General features: G+C 36.4%; 1 protein-coding gene across 3 annotated transcripts in view; it reads left to right on the top strand.

Annotated features, from left to right (window-relative positions):
- Nucleotides 1–18,932, top strand: part of LOC117239475 (spondin-1) — a 27,972-nt gene extending 9,040 nt beyond the window's left edge. The window contains exons 3-18 of one of the 3 annotated variants that reach the window (XM_033505039.1): nt 9–210; nt 9,992–10,235; nt 10,907–11,093; nt 11,984–12,148; nt 12,375–12,498; nt 12,674–12,804; nt 13,662–13,860; nt 14,015–14,177; nt 14,341–14,680; nt 15,765–15,969; nt 16,571–16,738; nt 17,081–17,203; nt 17,487–17,635; nt 17,780–17,858; nt 17,944–18,012; nt 18,147–18,932. In XM_033505039.1, the coding sequence (XP_033360930.1) occupies nt 9–210; nt 9,992–10,235; nt 10,907–11,093; nt 11,984–12,148; nt 12,375–12,498; nt 12,674–12,804; nt 13,662–13,860; nt 14,015–14,177; nt 14,341–14,680; nt 15,765–15,969; nt 16,571–16,738; nt 17,081–17,203; nt 17,487–17,635; nt 17,780–17,858; nt 17,944–18,012; nt 18,147–18,322 (2,724 nt within the window). In that variant the 3' untranslated portion in view covers nt 18,323–18,932. The remainder of the gene's footprint in view (nt 1–8; nt 211–9,991; nt 10,236–10,906; nt 11,094–11,983; nt 12,149–12,374; nt 12,499–12,673; nt 12,805–13,661; nt 13,861–14,014; nt 14,178–14,340; nt 14,681–15,764; nt 15,970–16,570; nt 16,739–17,080; nt 17,204–17,486; nt 17,636–17,779; nt 17,859–17,943; nt 18,013–18,146) is intronic. The other 2 variants (XM_033505040.1, XM_033505041.1) reach the window with 2 other exon arrangements.
- Nucleotides 18,933–20,132: the final 1,200 nt, after the last annotated feature.

Here is a 20,132-nt window from a genome sequence, read left to right on the forward strand (position 1 = left end):
TTTCGCAGGGAATAAAAAGCTTAAGGGACGTCCGCAGCTTTTTGTTGCTGTTGGCTGCAGTAACGAGCACAAGTGCGACAAAATGTAGCAGACTCATAGACGGCACAACGATGCCTCGTTCCAGTGCGGAAGAGAAATACCACCTGTTTATCACCTTGTTCAATCGATCGGATATGGTCTTCTCCTATATGCCAAATACCAAATACACTGGTGAGTATTTTATTAAGTGATTTTACTTTTACTTTTAGAAAGCTACGACGATACTTGATCAACGCGGAAGCCAAACTGCTCGTCTTTAACGAGTTCGATCGTTCAGTTCGTTTTGTCCGACAGTGTTCTGAAAGAAACGATTAAGCGATGTACGTCTGGAATGTCGCGGAAATTGGGAAAAATTCATTCACGCATAGTTTGATCAAAACGCGAATCGACATCGAAATAACGAACTTTGTCGTGAGAAGTTAAGGTGGACTTGAATCGAGTCGCTTCGAAGTTTTAATTCTCTTCGCGACTACTTTGAATAGTTGAATGGGCTCGCGGTCCGAAGAACCAGCTTGCAAATTACTGTTTATTCGACGATTGCGACGGGAAGATTACTCGAGCGCGATATTTTCAAAAATAATTATTTGGATATTGTAATTAACGGGCAGAGAAAGAGAAATTCTTTTATGCCACTTTATGGTATTTGGTAACATGTACATTTTTTGTTTAATTAATTATATCGTGAACTCTCTGCGAACAAATTTTTAGCATCGTGAAGATTGAATTTCCGATAACGCGAAACCCTCCAGAATTTGTTACGTTACACGCGATAAAAATAGCGTATGAACGGAAACGGTAACGAACGAAAAGTGGAGAAATTTGTTTATACTTTGAACAATTAACGACCACGAAACTCCAAGGCGAACGAGACCTTTCAACTTGTAATAACTACAATATATCATCGTAACTAATTCCATTAAAAAAAGGCACGTTTTTCTCTCGTGGCGATAAATAATGCCAACAACGCGATTTCAGTGAAAATTTAATACTCGCCGTAGTCTCGTTCACCGTGAGCTATCAATCGTCTAGTCCTACCATTCGATATATCTCGAGCAAGAGTACTCCGTTCAACGTCTGAATAGACCTTCGAGAATAAAGGAAAGAAATTTCTCTCGAACTGCTTCCTTCGACCATAATGACGGCAATTATTGAAAAAACCCAGGAACCTAGGACGTATCGTCACCTTATGCGGGATACCGGCGGACTCGGGGCACACTGGCGATTCAACGCTCGTCGAGAACTATCTTCCATAAGATAAAAAACGGGTGTGTAACTTCTGCAAGATGCGGATGTCCCCGTTTTTTAAATTTGACATCAAATTCGGGCTGCTTCCGTCAGGAAATTACAGGGATTTAGTCGAGAGCTTGGCGAATAGAAAATATTATATTTGCCGACCACAGGCGGAGACACGATAAGTCACATTACCTATCTTTTGCGTGAAAGCAGTTTTAAAATTCAAGGAAATTCATCGTCGATCGATTTTTTCGTTCTGGATTATGTCATATTAAAATTCTTCTGTTTAGTTATAAAGTGACATTAAAATTAAAACAAAGAAGAGTGCTTATATACCAAAAGAAACGTGCTTATCGTATTTCCCTCCTGCTATCTTCGTTTAACAGGGAAACGGATTTCTCTTGAGTAAAAATTCTATACTTTAGTTCTGTTCCATAAATATAAGTTTTCGTAAACAGATCCACGGTCCATGATCATTAACTGGAGCCTCGTTCCTCGCTAGAACTCCAGTTCTGCGTTATTCTACAACCGAAATCTCTATATCACCCAACACTCACAAACTCGGTAAAACCATCCTCCCCTACAAACTCACCTTCGCGTCCCTTTTCTCCCATAAACTCCACCCCATTCTCTCTCTTCCATCCCTCCAGCTATCCCTGTTCGCCTCTCCGACCACATCTGTGTTCCATTCAATCTCTCACCAATCGCAATTATACCTCGCTTTCTGCATATTCTCATCCGTTACATCCGTCGACTAGAAACGCCGGCTTTCTATCACCGCGCCTCTCCCAAAAAATCAACCGAATATGAAATACATCGACACGTTTCAATCCATTCTTCATTCGCAGTGGCCATGTCCGCGAGGTTCGCCGTCAATTACATACGATCGATCGCGAACCGTGTTCGCGTGTCTCCTCTGTGATTAATCGCTGGCGTGGCATCGTATTTAGTAGCGATCGCTCGGCAATGACGCTTTACGATTTGACAGGACTATTTTCTGTACGTTCGAATTAGCAAAGTAGGCGAAATAAAGAATCGGCGAATTATTATACAATTTCTATTGTTTTTCAGCGGTGAGTTTTTCGAGTATTCGAATGGTTTCTGGCAAAGTTTCTCCGCCGTGTTATTCGCACCAGTAACGCTGTACACATTTATACCGGACAGGATTATATTTCGAACAATGTAATTAACAAACTAGTCAGAGTGACTAATTCGCAATTTTTCCGTCGTTCGCACTGGTAACGCCGTGCAATTTGACTGCTTTATATCTCTAATGGCCGGATCACACGCTCGTGTGCGTTGCATCATTAAAAATGTTAACCCGTCGAATAGCACAGCGTTATCGCAAACAACGTCACATCGCTCGCCCGCATCAGTCTTTATATTTTTAATAGCGGGACCTAATGTTCGCGTACACAGCGTCATTAACACGGCAACTACCATTCATTAAAATATAAGACTTGTATGCAAAGAAACGTAAAATCGGAACGAAAGATGTATATAAAAAAGATATAGAAACGAGCCTTCGTTCGTGTATTTGGACAAAAATTATTAGAATCTGCGGAGACGTAAAGCGACTCGGTACAAAATTTCTAACATCAAGCAGTCCGATAGCTGTAGCGGTAATCCAGTTTGTCTCAGTCATCGAGCGGAACACTGGATGCAATTATCGAAAACTAAACCGGTGAACGTGGACCGTAGACGCCCCACGGTTACTAACGCATGCAAATCCTACGAGTCGGTGAATTAATGCATTACGTAACAGTTTGGCCGCGAGCCAGGTGCCAAGTACACGCTCGTGGATGCAGTTCGACGAATGCACCGGGTGCAACCGGTGCACAGGTCGGAATCGCGAATGCGAATGGAGTCACATCGAATCAACTATAATGGCGCCGTGGAATCGGAGACGGATCGTTGAGAAGAGAATCGCGCGTGAATTCCCTTCAGATTTATCGAGTGTTTTCCTCCGCTTGCGCAAGCATTCTATCAGAGTTCGTGACTCGTAGCTGTAAATGTATCGTGGAAATCGGCATCGGGAGTATATAAAGGTCTTCATGGAAAAGTGGTGCAAGTGAATCTCTTTTTAGAAACGATTCCAGCGATATATGAGATCTAGATATTTTGTCATAAATTTATCGGTCTTTACCATGGAGTGTGCATAGTAAAACGTTTGAAAATATCCAGGGTTTTCTGTTTTTAAACTTTCGCTTTATCGAATTTGTCGAATTAAAGTTTCCACGTCTATTACGTACTATGTTTTCTTCCAAACGTTTCGTTTTAACATTCGCGAACTTGTTCGATGGATCGGTGGTGATTCGAATAAGGAAAGTTCGACGATGGACAATGATAGCTTTTAATGGAATATCCTCGCTGTGAAAAATTCGAATTTCCTCGGAAACGTGCTCGAGGCAATCGTTGGCGATTTATAGTTCACAACTGTCCGACTCTGACAAAGCTCGATTTAGCTCACTCTTCTCTGAAATTATCACACTCTGACACGTACTTACACGTCGCCGCTATCCAAAACTTCTTTGGCATTTCTACAGATCGCTCAGTGATACGCATCTCGCTCTAAAGGTTGCTCTGCTTCTTCGTTTAATTCGAAAGACATTTATTGGCAATATTTGATAAGAAAAAAAATTGTTTTACAAAGTATTTTTAAACATACGATATAGGATTATCAAATTGTAAGCTCGCGTTCTTACGATAAATTTTAAGTTACGCTCGTGAATTATTACCTACTATTTGATCTTTTGATCTACTTAAATGAAATAGGAGCTAGTTCGTCCACTATGTTTGAATCATTTGTTATAATACCATGAATCGTAGTACGATTTTAGGTTTCTAAATTTATGTCAGGCAAAATTCAAGATATACGTCTGAAACAAAGTATTTCTTTCCGCAGTTATATAGAATATCCTATCTTTCCTTTATATATATCTATACTACATTTACGCTCCCCAATGGTATAATTGATTGATACGTGCAAATATTTTTAATCTTTGAAAAAAATGGTGTAACTTATTTATCCTTCGTTCATTAAATGTTTTAGTCTCCACTTTGAAAAAATTCACGTAGCCAGAATTCGATTTTTTTGCACACCTCTGCCATAAACCATGCATTGCCGTTTTTTGCAGGAGAATATGTTTTTTTTTTATTAAAACGGTAGAAAAACGCGTTGATAAATAAAATTCTCCTACCATTTTTCATACCTGTAAATAGTCGTTTTCGAATATCAATTGTTTTTTAATCAAACACGTGCATCTCGCCATTTTGTTTTGATGATTTAATAACTATTCTTTCTCTCTCTCTCTCTCTCTTTGTGTTTCAAAAGCTACGAACAATATCATTAAAAAAGACTATCGCGTTACTAAAAAAATTTGAAAAGTATAACAAACGATCGTAACGTTGAGAATATTTAACCGAGTTCAGGATGCTGCGAATTTGCGGAAAGAGGTTCCGTTTCCTTTTTCAACCTCGCAGCAATTTCAATTTAGTAGGAAAAGACAATAGTGTACAGAAAGCGGCGAATGTGTTTTATGGTCATCTCTCGAATTCAGTTTCTGTGTTTCTCCGCCGACAAAAAGACTAACGAATAATAAGGACGCAGTGCAAAGTCCTTCCATACCGCAATTAAAACCTTCCACTCTTTCTATTTCGTTTGCAAAATATTAAGCGTTCACTCGCTTAACAGTAGGGTTTCGCACGCGTCACTTCCAAATTATTCACGATCAAAGAAACTTTAAAAATTTAATCAAAGCTGAAATTGTTCCGTTAATTAACGCCGTACTCTACAAACTACAAATAGTAGCTTGTGCTTGAACGAACGCTTAACTCGCAAACTTATGCCAACCAACCAACAGGTTCTTACATACATCGTGCAGAAATTCTATCGAATCATAAAACAGAGAAAAAGTTATTTTTATTATATATCGGCGCGTAAAGCTTCGCATATACTTATTTTGTTTATTCATATCCTCTATATTGCTTTCTTTATTGCACGTCGTAAGTGAAGGAGTCATAAATAATAACGAAAGCTTGCTTGTAATTTAACTGCCACGGCTAAATCTAATTACACGCTGTCGGACAGGGGGAAAGCCTTCAACCGTTTAATTAAACTTTAAATACGGTAAAATGATAGAGAGCGATCGTTTCGTTAGATTATACGGTCATCGAGAAAAGTTATTTGCGATTACGTCTTCGTGCTGCTATTATTCTTCCCCCAGTCATTAAAGAGCTTACCCGATGTTGATCTGCTTGGATAAAACTGACGCGATTAATGAAACTTACTGGTTAATTCAATGGAAGCTGCTGGAGAATCGTAAATTTAAAAGGTGTGAGAAATTGGATGTTTTAAACGAAGTTGCTTCTTTGCGATGTTACCTTATGTTTAATTATTATTTTATAATATGTATACGGGATAAAAGATGGATAAAATGTATCGATTCCTTTTAGAGAATCGTTCAGTTTCTTAAATGATACAATAGCGGATGTATACAACAGTATATCAAGACAGTCACCTCACAAAGACAATTTTTGTACGGAGAAACAGGATGCGGAAGAATCGTAGAATTCACATTGAAGAGGTTTTAATCGATCGCATAGAAAAAAGAATTGTAAAACAGCAGAAGAAAAGACAGCCTGGAGAGAAGGAAAAAAATAATGAAGCGGACTCACATTATCGGGAATTCGATTAAACCTTGTCGCGCAGACAACAAATCTCCTCGATTTACGTTCGAAGGGTTTCTAAAGACGTAAACGGAGAAGCAATAAAGCAGCGTGACAACTAAATTCTCGAGACATTGAATAGATTGCACGCTCCGCTGGTTTGAAAATTACTCGCAAAGGTAATCTGCCGTTTATTTTTTTTTTCTTCGGTATTTTTCTTTCGCTTACGACAGTTATCACGATAACGTACGTAACTATGTGGTATTAAATATCGACGATTGTTACTTTAACGGATTAAAGTTAGCAGATAAGTTATACAGGACGAAATTGAAAGAGATAGGCGCATAGCTGTAATTTTGAAAATTAATATCCCTAAAAATGTAGAGGAACAATGATGACAAAGCTAAGAAACCGAGTGTAACGTTCATGGAAAGACAGCACCTTAGAAGTGTTGCCGCTAATCACGTTAACAGATTATAGAGTAGCACCTTAGGCGAGATTTTTTCCACGCGCAATTGCAAAATCGAGCAAGTTTCTTTCCTTTTGTTTCTGCGTGTCAGCGTGGGAAACACGATACACCGACGAAGGTTTCATTTAACTCTGTTTTCCCCCCTTTTTCCCAGTTAATTCTTCTAATTCAGGGTTATGAGAATGATCGTGAGAGTCATGTGTCACTGCTTGCTGGCGCAACTTTCAGTTTCGAGACTGGATTTATCTAACGTCATTGCGTCTAGACAGTGTTCAAGAAGAATTTATTCAACTCTCTCACGGTATACCACCTTTTTCAACTATTAAACGTCGCGTTAGAATTTTGCAGATTCAACGTTATTTTATGGGAAATGAGTAGTTCGTAAAAAAAAGAATTCTGCGTGAATTTATCAAGATGTAATGTCTGATACGAAGCTGTACAATTAGAACGATTAAAAAAAAAGTTAGAAGAGTTTCATAATTGGAATTGTTTTGTAATGCGGTAATGACAATCGGTATATACAAAGACTAACGCAGGCGCAACCTAGACCTAACCCAGACCTGCTTATAGCAGACAGACTATAATCAGATTAAATTGTATTAAATTGTTGAAAGTAATCATTCGGTACCTCGTTCGCCATAGTTATTATCGGGACTTACGAACCTTGTACACTTTTAAAATTTTCTAAGATCGTGCAGCTGGTTTAAATTTTCGGAGCATCTAAAAATTCCGATATTTTAAAGACATTTCGATTCTCGAATGTTTCGTAATTTTTGCGATTCCAAAGTTTCCAGATTTCTCGTTTCTAACAGTTTGAAAAATTTTCATTCGTTTAAGGTTTAAGTCGATATCGAGAATAATTAAACGCGTATGTAATTACTTTCCTAATCGTGTACTGTAATTGGTACTGAAAAATATTCTGACTGAAAAATTGAAGCTAATTATTTAACCTGAAATTTCCTAAGAGCTAAATTTGGCGTACTCAGAAATGTAGATAACAAGTTTCATGCTGATGACGCGAATACTAAAAGGTTCTTGGAATTTCTGTCGCGCACGCTATTCCGCGGGCAGTCACTTTTCCAAAATGAGAATTATTTACAATTGCACGTACATATTTTGCAATTAAAAATATTACAATAGATATTTGTGCAATAACGTTACATATCGTCGCACGCAGTATAATTTTTTGCCCGCAATTACGCTATTCTTTTAAATGGAAACGTGTACACGTACATCCTTCATAAGTCAAAATAGAATAATGGAAATACCAAAAATTTATTTTACTTCGTGTAATTCTGTTTCAAAGGTGACTAAACCTCGATCAAGATCGTTTTAAACGAGCAAAATACGACGAGGAAGATACGTGCACGGCATTGCGTGAAAAATATTTGTGATCAACGTTTAAGTGACGACTGAGTTATTCAGTGAACTAGACGCAGTTTGTGAAGACCCGTAATACCGGAAGCCATAAATGCTCTAAACATCTGCGTGTTACGTCTCTGATGTATACGCACGGGACGAAGTAAAATCGACTGGAAGGGAAAAGATAGTTTTGTGTGTCTACAGGGTGCTTGCAAAGTCGTTGAAATTCATACGGAACCGAGAACTCGGCAAGTTGGTTGTCTCGTTGTAAACTCGCTATGGTCGTCGATTTACATGCTAAAAGTTGCCACTGACGATATAATCTTTGTAATACCTGTCGATTAACGTAACTCTCATACATCTCTTTACGAAGAGATTTAAAACGATATTATTATCTTTACTTTAGACAAAATTAGTTACTTATTTTTTATTAACACAAAATCCTTTGATCATTTTTATCGAAACGATTTATCGACGGTAGTTGCTACGACAATAATTTACATTTTATAATTCGTATTTTGTAGCTGAAACATTTTATTTTACCGTTTCGTTAAATCATCACTTCCACGCGGTTAACCGTAGACTTCACTATCACAGCGTTTTATCGTTTATCGTTCGATAACATTTTCAATGTCCACGCGCGAATTATATTTCGATAAAAATTCAAGCATGTAAAATTAGAAGCTTCGAAGTTCCGTAATTTTTACCCAAACGAGTTTTTCGTTTCAATAGCTTACGATCAATCTGTTCGTCGCGCTAACCGAATCACATCGTATACACACCTACTATACAACGTTATTGCACGACTGTTTGACGCCTGTGTTGCACAAAATACAGACTGTTGAGTAAAGGTTCCGTGAGTAATTTGCGCGAATGAGTCAAAGAAAACCAGTGCAATTGCTTCACTACCACGATGCCTGCAACCAATTTAATTTCCCTGGATGCTGGATCGAAGGCATTAATTTTCCATTCCCAACAAATGTTCGTCAACGTTTAATTATCTAAAAGCGCTTGATCGAAATTTGTATTAATTCGTTATTTTCGAGGCTTTTGTAAAGAAAATATATGATTCTGTTCTCTTCATACTCATCCTTCCGGTAAAACACATTGCCAGATCGACGAATCGAACATTTTCCACTAATCGATAGTATTGAACAAATAGAATGAAATTTCGTAACGCCACTTAATAATTTTCCAATTTTTATTAATGTTTATCCATCTGAAGAAAAATAGTTATTACCCAATAATCGATCTAGCAATGAGTCATAATTATTTACAAAATTAAACGTTCATTGATCCCTTTTCGATTTCTTTTTCTAAATTACTCGAACGTTTGCAACGATATTACCTCGTCTGTCGCAAAAAAAAACGAACAATTGTTTCGGTGAAACAGCGGGAAGAATTTTGTATCGGAAAAGATTTGTACAAAATAATCGGCCGAGTCGCGAGAGTGTGCAAACCGTGAGAATTTAATACGCTCTACAGAAATTTACACGAGACAGAGAATTTAACGTAGCAATAAAAAATATATGCAGCTAGAATTCGGCGGTGCGTTACAACGTTGTTGTGACACGTGCAATAAAGTAAATATTTTCGACGAGGTAACTAACGTACATTCCCGCCTTGTAACAGAGACGTGCGGATGCTCGATTAGGAATAGAAAAATAAACGATAATATATTTTGCAACAACGATATCCAAAATAAATATTTTGAAGATCGCTGGTTCGTTATTGTATTTTGTTTGCTGACAAACGGATATTCGAGCAAGATTCCATCCTGTCCGCAAAGTCAGAACGACATTAGCTGGAAACGAATTTATCTGCATTCATCGTGGCAGAAAATTGTTCATTAGAAAGTCACGATCTTAATCCCCTCGATTATCGTCTACGAACTACTTCGGAAGACGAGACTTGCCGTAAATCACGTTACGATACCGATGCGTAAATAACAATTTGTGCGAAGACAGTGCCAATATCCATAGTTAGATGAATAGTCGGACCATTCGAAGAAACGTATGTCAGCAAAGGATGGTCACTTTGAATCTTAAAGATTTTTAGAGAACGAAAAGACTCACGATTTCCTGAAGTTTGTTAAAAGGGGGAAGAAAAGTAATTGTAATCGACGTGATACGAATCGTTGACTAAAATAAAAAAAATCTCTTTGCGCGAAAGAGTTAAGAACGAAGAAGCAAGAGGATGAAATACAATTTTTTGTTTCAGTGACATTGCAAGCAGACAGTACGGATATCATGCCAAGAAAATTCACTAGGTTTTTGATATCCGCCGAGGCCGAAAAAGAAGACGACGCGGCAGAGAGTGGCATCTTCGATTTGCAAGACGAGTTGTTGACAACATACTCGGAAAGTTGTCCGAACGCCGTGGTGGAGACCTCGAAGATGTCCAAAGAAGAGATTTCTGTGGCCTGGACCAGCCCTTCCGAAGGTAGCGGTTGCATATTTATCAGGTGAAGGGACATTTTAATAACAAGCATGGAAAATGATAACGTATTTTTGCATGCAAATAGTAATGAATTTAATCATATCGATAAATTTGTATCTATCTCCTCTTTCGTCGTTTACGTATCCTGTAATTTATTCGAATTTGTAAAATGAAAATCAACGAGATATTGGTCTGTTTTGTATATACGGATCTTTTAATCAACGTTAGGAAAGGAAATATCGCGCGTAATTTAATAAATACACGATTTAACGAACATTTTATCTTTCAATTTTATGTAACGAAAATTCTTCCTTCGTCAAAATTCGTTCTTATTCAGTGGAGAAGTATTTTTTTCTTTTTTCACGATCAATCGGAAAACAAGAATTCTAAAATACAACAAAATTCCAAAGATAAATGTTTCAATTTATCAATTTCGGAGTTTATCCTAAAATTTAACAGAATTAAATGTTACACGATACCGCTAGAATAGCAAGGATAGAACGATATTTCGCTATTTTTTTTTGCACGATTTGGCAAAACGACCGAAAAATAAATCTGTCTTTCTACTTCGCATCGAATAGCATGCATTTAAACGCAAAGCTTGGCCCATTTCGGTAAACGCTGACATCTCGAATTAATGGAATCTCGGGAACGTGGGCCCGGTAACACGTGTTCTTCCACTTGTTTTTCTCATAGGGCAACGATATTGGAGACGCCAGATACATGGTACATGGATGATCAGAACTTAGTGCTAAAGATATGTCAAGACTCGAGAGCCGAGGCGGACGACCAGGGGCAGGTTCTGAAAAAGTGCTGCGCCTGCGACGAGGCGAAGTACGAAGTTACTTTCGAGGGACTTTGGTCTAGAAATACTCATCCTAAGGCACGTGAGAGCTTGTCAAATAAAATCGACAAACAGAAATGCATAGAATCGCTATCGATCTTCTTGTTTAAGCATCGACGTGTCTCTTCGATGAGAAACTCCTTCGAACGAGTAACGAAAGCGAAGCAACTCCTTTTCCTTTTATTTCGACCTTCCTCTTTTTCGTCGAAACTTCTTTTCATTGAAATCGATGCGATGCGAATTAAGTGTACTGATCGATTGAAATAAGATTCTTGGAAAATTCGTATAAATGAAATTATCGTCTTGGTGAAAGGAAAAAGGATTAGTTCGTGGACATTTAGACGTACGTTACACCGTGTAAGAAACAAATTACTTATTTTGAACAATTCGAGTATATAAAATTCGACTACGAATTAATTTTGTGCGAAACCGTTGTACTAAAATAAAGAATGTACGTTGATAAATTACGAAGAGTATCGAAACAAGTTGAAATTGCAGAGGAATTATTTCAATTCCAATTGGAATTCTTCGTGCTAAATAAGGAGACTGGATGCCGTTTTATCGATGTTGCGGGGGACCGAGTTACTTTACGACGTGAAAATGGGTCGAAAGAAAGTTGGACAAAACTTTCTTTTAACTTGCGACCATGTGTGGCTCGGGTATATAACAACGTTATAGGAAAACGTTACCCATAAATACGGAATCGCATCCGTGTGCATTCGTTTCAACGATTTTCGATATTCGGTCAAATTGAAATGAGAGTCACTATTGTGATCAGATTCGTGCATTGAGCTGGTGATTATCGAAAAATTGAAACTAAAAACATACACTCCAACAGTTTTGTACGAGCTATGCAATATGTTTTCTCTCTTTAATAAGATTTTTTAATGGGAAAATAATTTTTAATCGAACTTTTTTCATTTTTCCAGGACTTTCCTAGTAAAGGATGGCTCATTCGATTTTCAGACGTAATTGGAGCATCGCATACGGTTGATTATAGATTTTGGAAATACGATGGTCTAGCTAGTCCTGGGTTGCAACAACTGGCTGAACTTGGATCGACCAGGAAATTAGAATCCGAATTAAAGAGTCAAGTAAATATTCTTAAAACAAGAACATTATATCATTTTTTTAAATTCGCTTTTTGTCTATCATGAAAAGTTAACTGTAGCAGGGAATAAGGAGAGTTACAGTCACTTTCTAATCAAAATAAGTTCTTTGTTTTGAATTATAAGAATTCGATTTTAGTTTTGCGTAAATTTCTTTTCGTATTAATATCGACTGTAAATATCGATCTACGAATGGTTTATTTTTTCACAGAGTAAAAAGATCAGAACTATAATTAAAGCCAGAGGAATAAGTTATCCCAATGTGACTGGGAAAACTTTTGCAGTATTCCGTGTTGATCGGGAACATCACCTGATGTCTTTGGTGTCGATGATCGGTAAGGACATTTTGGAGAAAAATAATTCTCCCGATTTATACTTAGACAACGTGACGATTCTTGAAACTTAGAAATGCTTTACGAGTTCCACTGCGAGATTCTAGAAATTACGATGGATCGATCGAAGTTTACTGAATTTCAATCAACATATGAAATGTGAAAAATGATTTTGTAGATCCTTCGCCGGACTGGATCGTCGGAGTTTCAGGTTTGGAATTGTGCTTGGATAGTTGCACTTGGATCGAACACAAAGAACTGAATTTGTACCCTTACGATGCGGGCACTGATAATGGAATCACGTATTTGGTAAAAAAAAACTCCTTTCTCAAACGATCTAAATTTTACTTTCGTCCGATATATAGTTATTTTCGCAAAGACATCCTCCAAACGTTCTCTTGGCTCATTTCCGGCTGCATTCGGTTCAGTTCGATCGTTGCCAACGAGTAAAAACGAAAAGCAGCTGCCGATAAAAAACAAATTACGAAGCGTAATGAAAAATTGCAAATGACAGGTAAAGACGAATAGGTTTTCGTTTACGATGGAAAATGGTTTCCCCTTTGGGCGGAGAAAAGCCCAGACGTTTCAGCAGTTTTCGATGCCCAGCGGAAAAGATTCGTTTAGGAGGACGAAATCAATGTCAGCTGTCGATCGCAGAAAATCGCATAATAAATTCAAGCGCAGGTCTCGGGCCTAACAATCGACAATAGGGTTGCGGATCGCGTGAAAATCGCTGACGGCGTCAAAGTAATCGTGCCTGCGACGCTTTTCCGGCCGACCAACGACTTTCCTCGTCGCGTCGTAACATTTCCGCCTTTCGATCATTCGAAATCTATCGTTCAACGATGTCCTCGTGATTCCTCGCGAAACACAAATTTAAACGCATACAAATATCTTGAGCAATAATAGAGAGGCAAAAATAATTCATTAATTTCAAAGGAAACGAACGATAATAATAAAAGAAATTCATAAAACAAGCAGATTTATAATGATAAAATGAATAAGTTGAAGAGGACGAGAATTGTTTGGAGGTTGATAAATGTCTCGTGCTTAATTGTCGATATCGTCGTTATTTGATATTTCTTGATAGGCGTAACTTAATTACTTTATACTGCAATTGCGTTTTATGTAGGCGGTAAAATGAAAGAGATTTGTTGCGTTTGCAGTCACCGGATTCGCCAACTGAGCCTCAAGAACCCATCCGTAGGATAACTTCGAGCTACCCAAACGACTCCAAGTCCCCGTTTTACGATCCTTCCGGTTTAGATATGAAACCGCTTGCCAGGCTTTACTTGAACAGACAGAGGCTTTACGAGAAAGCCTGCAAGAATGCGTCAGAAGATGCGCCATCGTCCACAGATACGGGTAACTAACAGTAGTTTAAATAAACACGAACATAGAGAATATCTCTTTTTATTAGCTTTTTTTATTTCCTGCTCGAGGTGGTCGTTTTAACGTTTAAAGTTAACGACCTTAGTTAAGGAAAGTTTAATAAAAATATAATTTATAACGTATACAGGAGCCTGCAAAGTGACAGCATGGCGCAACTGGACTGCATGTTCGACAGCGTGCGGTCGTGGCACTCAACTCAGACAAAGATATTACGAGAACGAAGCTGCAGCGGTGGCGAACAAGTGCAACGTCTCGCTAAGTGACAGGCGTCAATGTCTTGGACACGATTGGTAATTAACATGATTTTATGAAAACTCTGCCAGAGAAATCTATATGATTCGGAATATTGAAACACGTTGCTATAGGTATTCAAGAAGGTTTAGAAACTTGTAACAAATTCGTTTCGGATTATCTCTATCGCAAGGAAATAAAATTGAATAACGTTAAATATAGCAATGGAGAGCGAAGATCGGTGAAAGGATGCAGCGAGTCCGAAGTACTACACGAATGGAGTGACTGGAGTGAATGCTCGACGACCTGCGGCCGCGGAATCAGGACCAGAACAAGGGCTTTCAAGAACAAGAAATATAAACAGTGCAAAGCCTTCTATAGCGACCAACAACTTCAACAAACCGACCATTGCACGAATTCTGAGTGCGATGAAAAGAATGGAGAGGAGGTAAGCGAGATGTCTATCCAAAAGGAGGAGAATGATAACAATGAGGACAATGATAACAAAGAAGATTACGAGGAAGACGAAGCAACGTTGGGTGGAATCGAGGAATGGTCGCAAGTACAGAATCCAGTGATAGTTTACGAAAATTTACTAATTGCAAGCTAACTGGCAGAAACCTCGCAAAACGCGTGCACGTAACTTTCTGGCTATTGTCTCATCGAGCGCGTGAAAATAAGACGTAGAACAAACTACCGTTTGACAGTTGCGCTTGTTTATGTTATTATTAACAAATTATCGAACTTGGTCATCACAGAAATAATAATAATTACATTTAAAGATCATTACATATACAAGCTGTCCCGCATAACGTAGTATCTATGCTAGTGCTATGTTATGCAGGACACTCTGTATATATACGAATCATTACTAACGAATTTCGAATTATTCAGAATAATCGTTCCACGCGCGAGTAACTATAAACCATACCTGCACCATTTCTCGCTGAACCATCCACTGGCATCCTCACGTAAGTCAAGCGATTTAATCAGGAGAAAAGTGAAAAATCAACGATCAGTTAACTCTCCGTTTACAGAGTAAGTCAGAAGCAATGGATGAAATGAATAAGAAAGCTGGATAATCGATATTTCAACGAAACAAAATTGCTTTTGCCTTCTTTATAAAATAATGACCATTTCTCTTCTGCTTGCTCACAGTGCTAGATTATTCATTTTATTTGTCACTTCATATTTCATTTAATAACGTCATTTGTTAAATGTACTTTGTCACGCATATAGAATTATGGTTACGCACTGACATTCGACTTTTAATAAATGCAATCGACTAACGTTCACTATATGCGACATCATCTAGTTTATACATACGTTCTTTCTTGATGTTACAAAGTGACTAGCTTTTTCTTCTTTCGCCGTAACAGTTTAAAAAAAGGATCTTAGATGCTAATAATAAATTAAGTTTTATTTCTAGAACTTTTTCTATTAAGAATTAATAGAACATAAAAGATTAGAATTGTTTGTTAATGGACATATTTAAAAATCAAATTCAATTAATTACTGGGATGTCAAAATCTTTTGAACCATGAGATTTACGAAGAAAGTTAAATAAGTCTACATGGTTAAATGACAGAAATCTTAGTAATTGAATCAAAGATCCAATTCATCCATGGTATTGATTTTCTAATTAGAAATGCATCGAAGAGCGTTACATGCAATGGTCCCTGTGGTCACCCTGCAGTTCTAGCTGCGGTAGCGGTACCCAAACGAGATTTAGAATGACCCATGAGAATTGGAAACGCCATGATGACGTGGATCCTACAGAATGTAGGCACGAGGCGGTTCCTTGTCAAGCTAAGATTGCATCATGTAACTTCACGAAAGAAGAGGCAGAAGGTAAGACTGAACGATTTTCTATTCTAACCAGGAGCAAAATCAATTTTCATACATGACAAAATCGATACAAATCTTTGCGCGTTCATTCTATATTAGCTTTGAGAGACGCTAAAAGTCTAATGATATCCTATTAATACATATCGCTGTAGAATGTAAGTCCTCTAATATTTAACTCGTTGATATTTTAAAATATTTCGAAAAATCTCGTAGATGCCTAGTATAGGATGTTCTTATAATTTCCCAATAACAAGACCCACGGATTAGAACGTAACTTATTTTCTCGACAATTACAAAGCTTCGCTTGTTGAAAGGAAAAACCAAGATATAAAACCCTCTTAATTCTCACAGAACTGTATCAAATTTTCCCTTTACACTTTCATGGCATGCGGCATTTTTATAAACAAAGATACAAATTGTAAATCGAAGCAACACAAGCAGCAGAAGCGCGTAAAACAGAAACAAAGAGAAGCAATTAATCATGCAAATTTTCGTTATTTATAGAAGAAGCTAGTGAGAAAAGATTAAAGGGTAAATCGTAATAAAAATGATTTCAAAAATAAAGAAACAGAAAATTGTTAAGAGAATGTTGGACTGATTGCAGAATTTTGCAAGAAACCGAAGGAAGAAGGACGATGCAACGGCAACATCATTCGTTGGTATTTCGACAAAGAGAAGGGATGTAAATCGTTCAAGTATTCCGGCTGCGATGGAAATGAAAATAATTTTCCAACTGAACAAGATTGCAAAAAAGTTTGCGATAGCTATCAGAGTAAGTTTCCCTTCGTAATTCAGCCATCTCCTACATCTTTTTTTATTCAAAAATACATCGACGATGGAAGTAAAAGTTGTTCGGATGATAAGATAAAGTAATTTTGATACTATTGACATACTTTTGTATCATAAAAGTAACAATAACTCAACTCTAACAAAATTCATTGATTTTTAGTTCCTTTAAGGAAAGAAAACTATATGTACTGTTCGAACGAACTCGTTTAGAGCTTCTGATGATTATCAAATATAGCAAATTTAATAATTCAAGTTTTGTGGCTTACGTTTTTTAACAAAATCTCCATTATTATTCTGTGCACGCTTGCTTATCAAAAAAATATAGAAGATTTAAGGACTAACTTATCGACTATGGCGAAAAACTATAAGGTATCCCTCAGCAGCGTTCTCAGCTATCACATACCTGCACAGGGGCAACGCAGTACGAAGACAAAGCGAGCACACCATGGTGATGCTACCTAACAAATTGCATTACTTCGTCTTGCAAATCGAATTACGAATCCCTTTGGCCCCAATTTCGAATATTATCAACAAAAAAAAGAAAGCCATAATTATGTTGCGTAATTTGATTGAAATTCAATATTTTTTGCTCGATATGTTGTTAAGCAGTTAATTGCTCGCTTATTATCAGTATAAACATTAACGCAATTTAGTGACATTCTACGTTTAACCTGCTTGGTTTATAAATGTTTTTTGCAATGTAGTAAACAATATGCAATATCTACTTGCAGAGAAATTAAAGTTCAGAGGTATAGAAGCAGACAGTCAAATGAAATCGTCTTATAACGCGGAAGATGTCGACTGTCAGGTATCCGAATGGAGTAGTTGGTCTAAGTGTGCAGGATGTCGTGGATATAAAAATAGTACGAGAGAAATTAAGGTAAATAAATGTTTATAATCAGAAGGAAAATGAAAGTTAAATGTTCTTTTTACTTTATTCGATGAAAAATTCGTACAAATCAATGTTTTCCATCTCCAACAGTTTCAAAAGCGTACGTAACTTCGTTTAATTTGAATAATACAGGTACCACATAGAGGTAAAGGTAAACGATGTCCAACAAAATTACATCGTAAAAGAAAATGTCGTAAAGATCCATTGTGTTGTAAGTACAATGAAGATAAAATAATTTAATCTAATTTAACATGTACTAACTACAGAAACTGTTTAAATAAAAGTAAAATCCGTAGCCTTGCAAGCTGATGTTCCAAGGCGACGTATATACCGTGACCAAAGTTTGAAGGTAGAAGAAAATCAAAGTGAGTTTTGATTAATAAACATATTTTTTTAATATTCCATTGTTAAGGTCGTAGAATTAATGATACGGTTACCAGACACAACTACTATCTCTGAGAAAATTTTTAAATCTTAATGCGATTATTGATGAAATTAGTTTCAGTTGACTGTAAAACGACACAGTGGTCTAGATGGTCACGTTGTACAGCCACTTGTGGAGAAACAGCACAACACAGGACAAGAATGGTCAAAGTTCAACCTTTCGGTCCAAGAGGCAAACTTTGCCCTTCTCTGGTAGAGTACAGAAAATGTTATACAGGGAAATGTCCATAATAATGTTCATCCATACTTTTTACATATCCATTTTTTATTTTATTTCTTTGTCTTTAAATGCATTTGAATCTGAAATTTTATTTATGTATCATTAAATCAAGCATAATAGAGATTTGACATGAAACAGAGTTTTTGCAATTATAATACATAATAAAATATTACAATCTCTTGACGTGATATATTTTCCAAAAATTTATGGTACTATAAATAAGAACTGACAATCAATACCTATTAGATATCACCTGATTATATTATATGTTACAATATTAGTTTTGAGGATGCTTGATGCATTGATACATAATATTTTAAAATCGAATTTGTTTAATTTTTTATCGCTTTTATCGCAAGATTTAAAATAAAAAAGTGTTCAAAACCGAAATTATATTCTGATAAACATGTTGGAAGGTATATATGAATTAGCAGTAAATCAAATATGCATTGAAAAAATTCCTTTATTTATTGATAAATAGAAAATATTTATGATAAATTTTAAAATCAAATTATTGTAATGCAACGCACAAAATATCGTGCTACAATTCTTGTCTACCTTTTGTTTTAATTCTTTTCAGTTATTCAATATTGAAAAATAATAACAAATCGCTATAAACTACATATATGGAATACTTCATATATTATGCATATGTGATATGAGTAATTGTAATATATAATTACACATATATTGCATATGAGTTTACATATAGTAAGTAATTCTTTCAGTCAAAAAAACCGCATTCCAATTATTCATAAAAAATATGTTCAAAGAAACAAATATAAAAAGAAAAAATACAATTTATGCGAAAAAATATGTAGTAAATCGATATTTAAATTATTATTAAAAAATGTACCGTTTTTCAAATATTTTAAAAGCCAATCTATGTATAGTAGCAATAAATATGTTTATCTGTACAAGTATTATTATAAAATATATATTTGTGGCATTTATCATATAATATTTAAGAAAATATAGATCTCAGTTTAAGGTCGAAAATTTCAATTAGTGTTTATTAAAATTATATGTTTAAGATGTAAGTAAAACTAATTGGGCAAATACTATCAACATGGAGAAAATATTTATAAATGAGGAGTGTAATAATAATTTTTACATATATGCTATTATTCAAAAGCTTAATCCAATATTATTTCCAAGTAAAGTAAATGTAATACATAATATTTATATTTCAAATAATCGTAGTAGTTAGTCAATTTTTATTGATTTTACACAATTTGTTAATCGTAATCTTTTCCTTTCTTTCTCATCTTAGCATACTGTAATTAATCTTAAGGATAAGAGTATATATGTCACATATCGCTAGATAGTAATAAGTCATTATTAAACAAGACACAGTCAAGTTACTATATTCACTTACAATGTATATCTGACAATAATGATACTAATGATACTATATATATGTCGGAGATGGAAGGACAGCGGGATTGCCGTCGGGAATGCTGGGAACACCCCCAATACCATAATCAAGATTTGTATGTTTAAGCAATAAAAATAAGAAAATAACTTTTAATGTTCCAACCGGGCTTTATGACGACGGGTTCGGGTTTAGGGTGACCTAACGGGTCACTGGACGTAGCCACGGGCACGGGAGGGACGCGTACCTGACAGAGGTACGGAATGATTATATGACTCTCCTTAAAAACAAGGATTAACCCCAGAAGTGGGGACAGGAATATATAAGGACAGTCTCATTAGGATGGAGAGAGCGTTTGTTAGTGAGTCGCTGTACGAAGTGCGGACCGAGTTATCGAGAAGTTACCCGACCCGATTATTACACTGATACTTGCCATCCCGTGTGCC

Source organism: Bombus vosnesenskii, unplaced genomic scaffold (assembly GCF_011952255.1).
Source record: "Bombus vosnesenskii isolate JDL3184/JDL3185 unplaced genomic scaffold, Bvos_JDL3184-5_v1.1 scf7180000014056, whole genome shotgun sequence".
NCBI lineage: Eukaryota > Metazoa > Arthropoda > Insecta > Hymenoptera > Apidae > Bombus > Bombus vosnesenskii.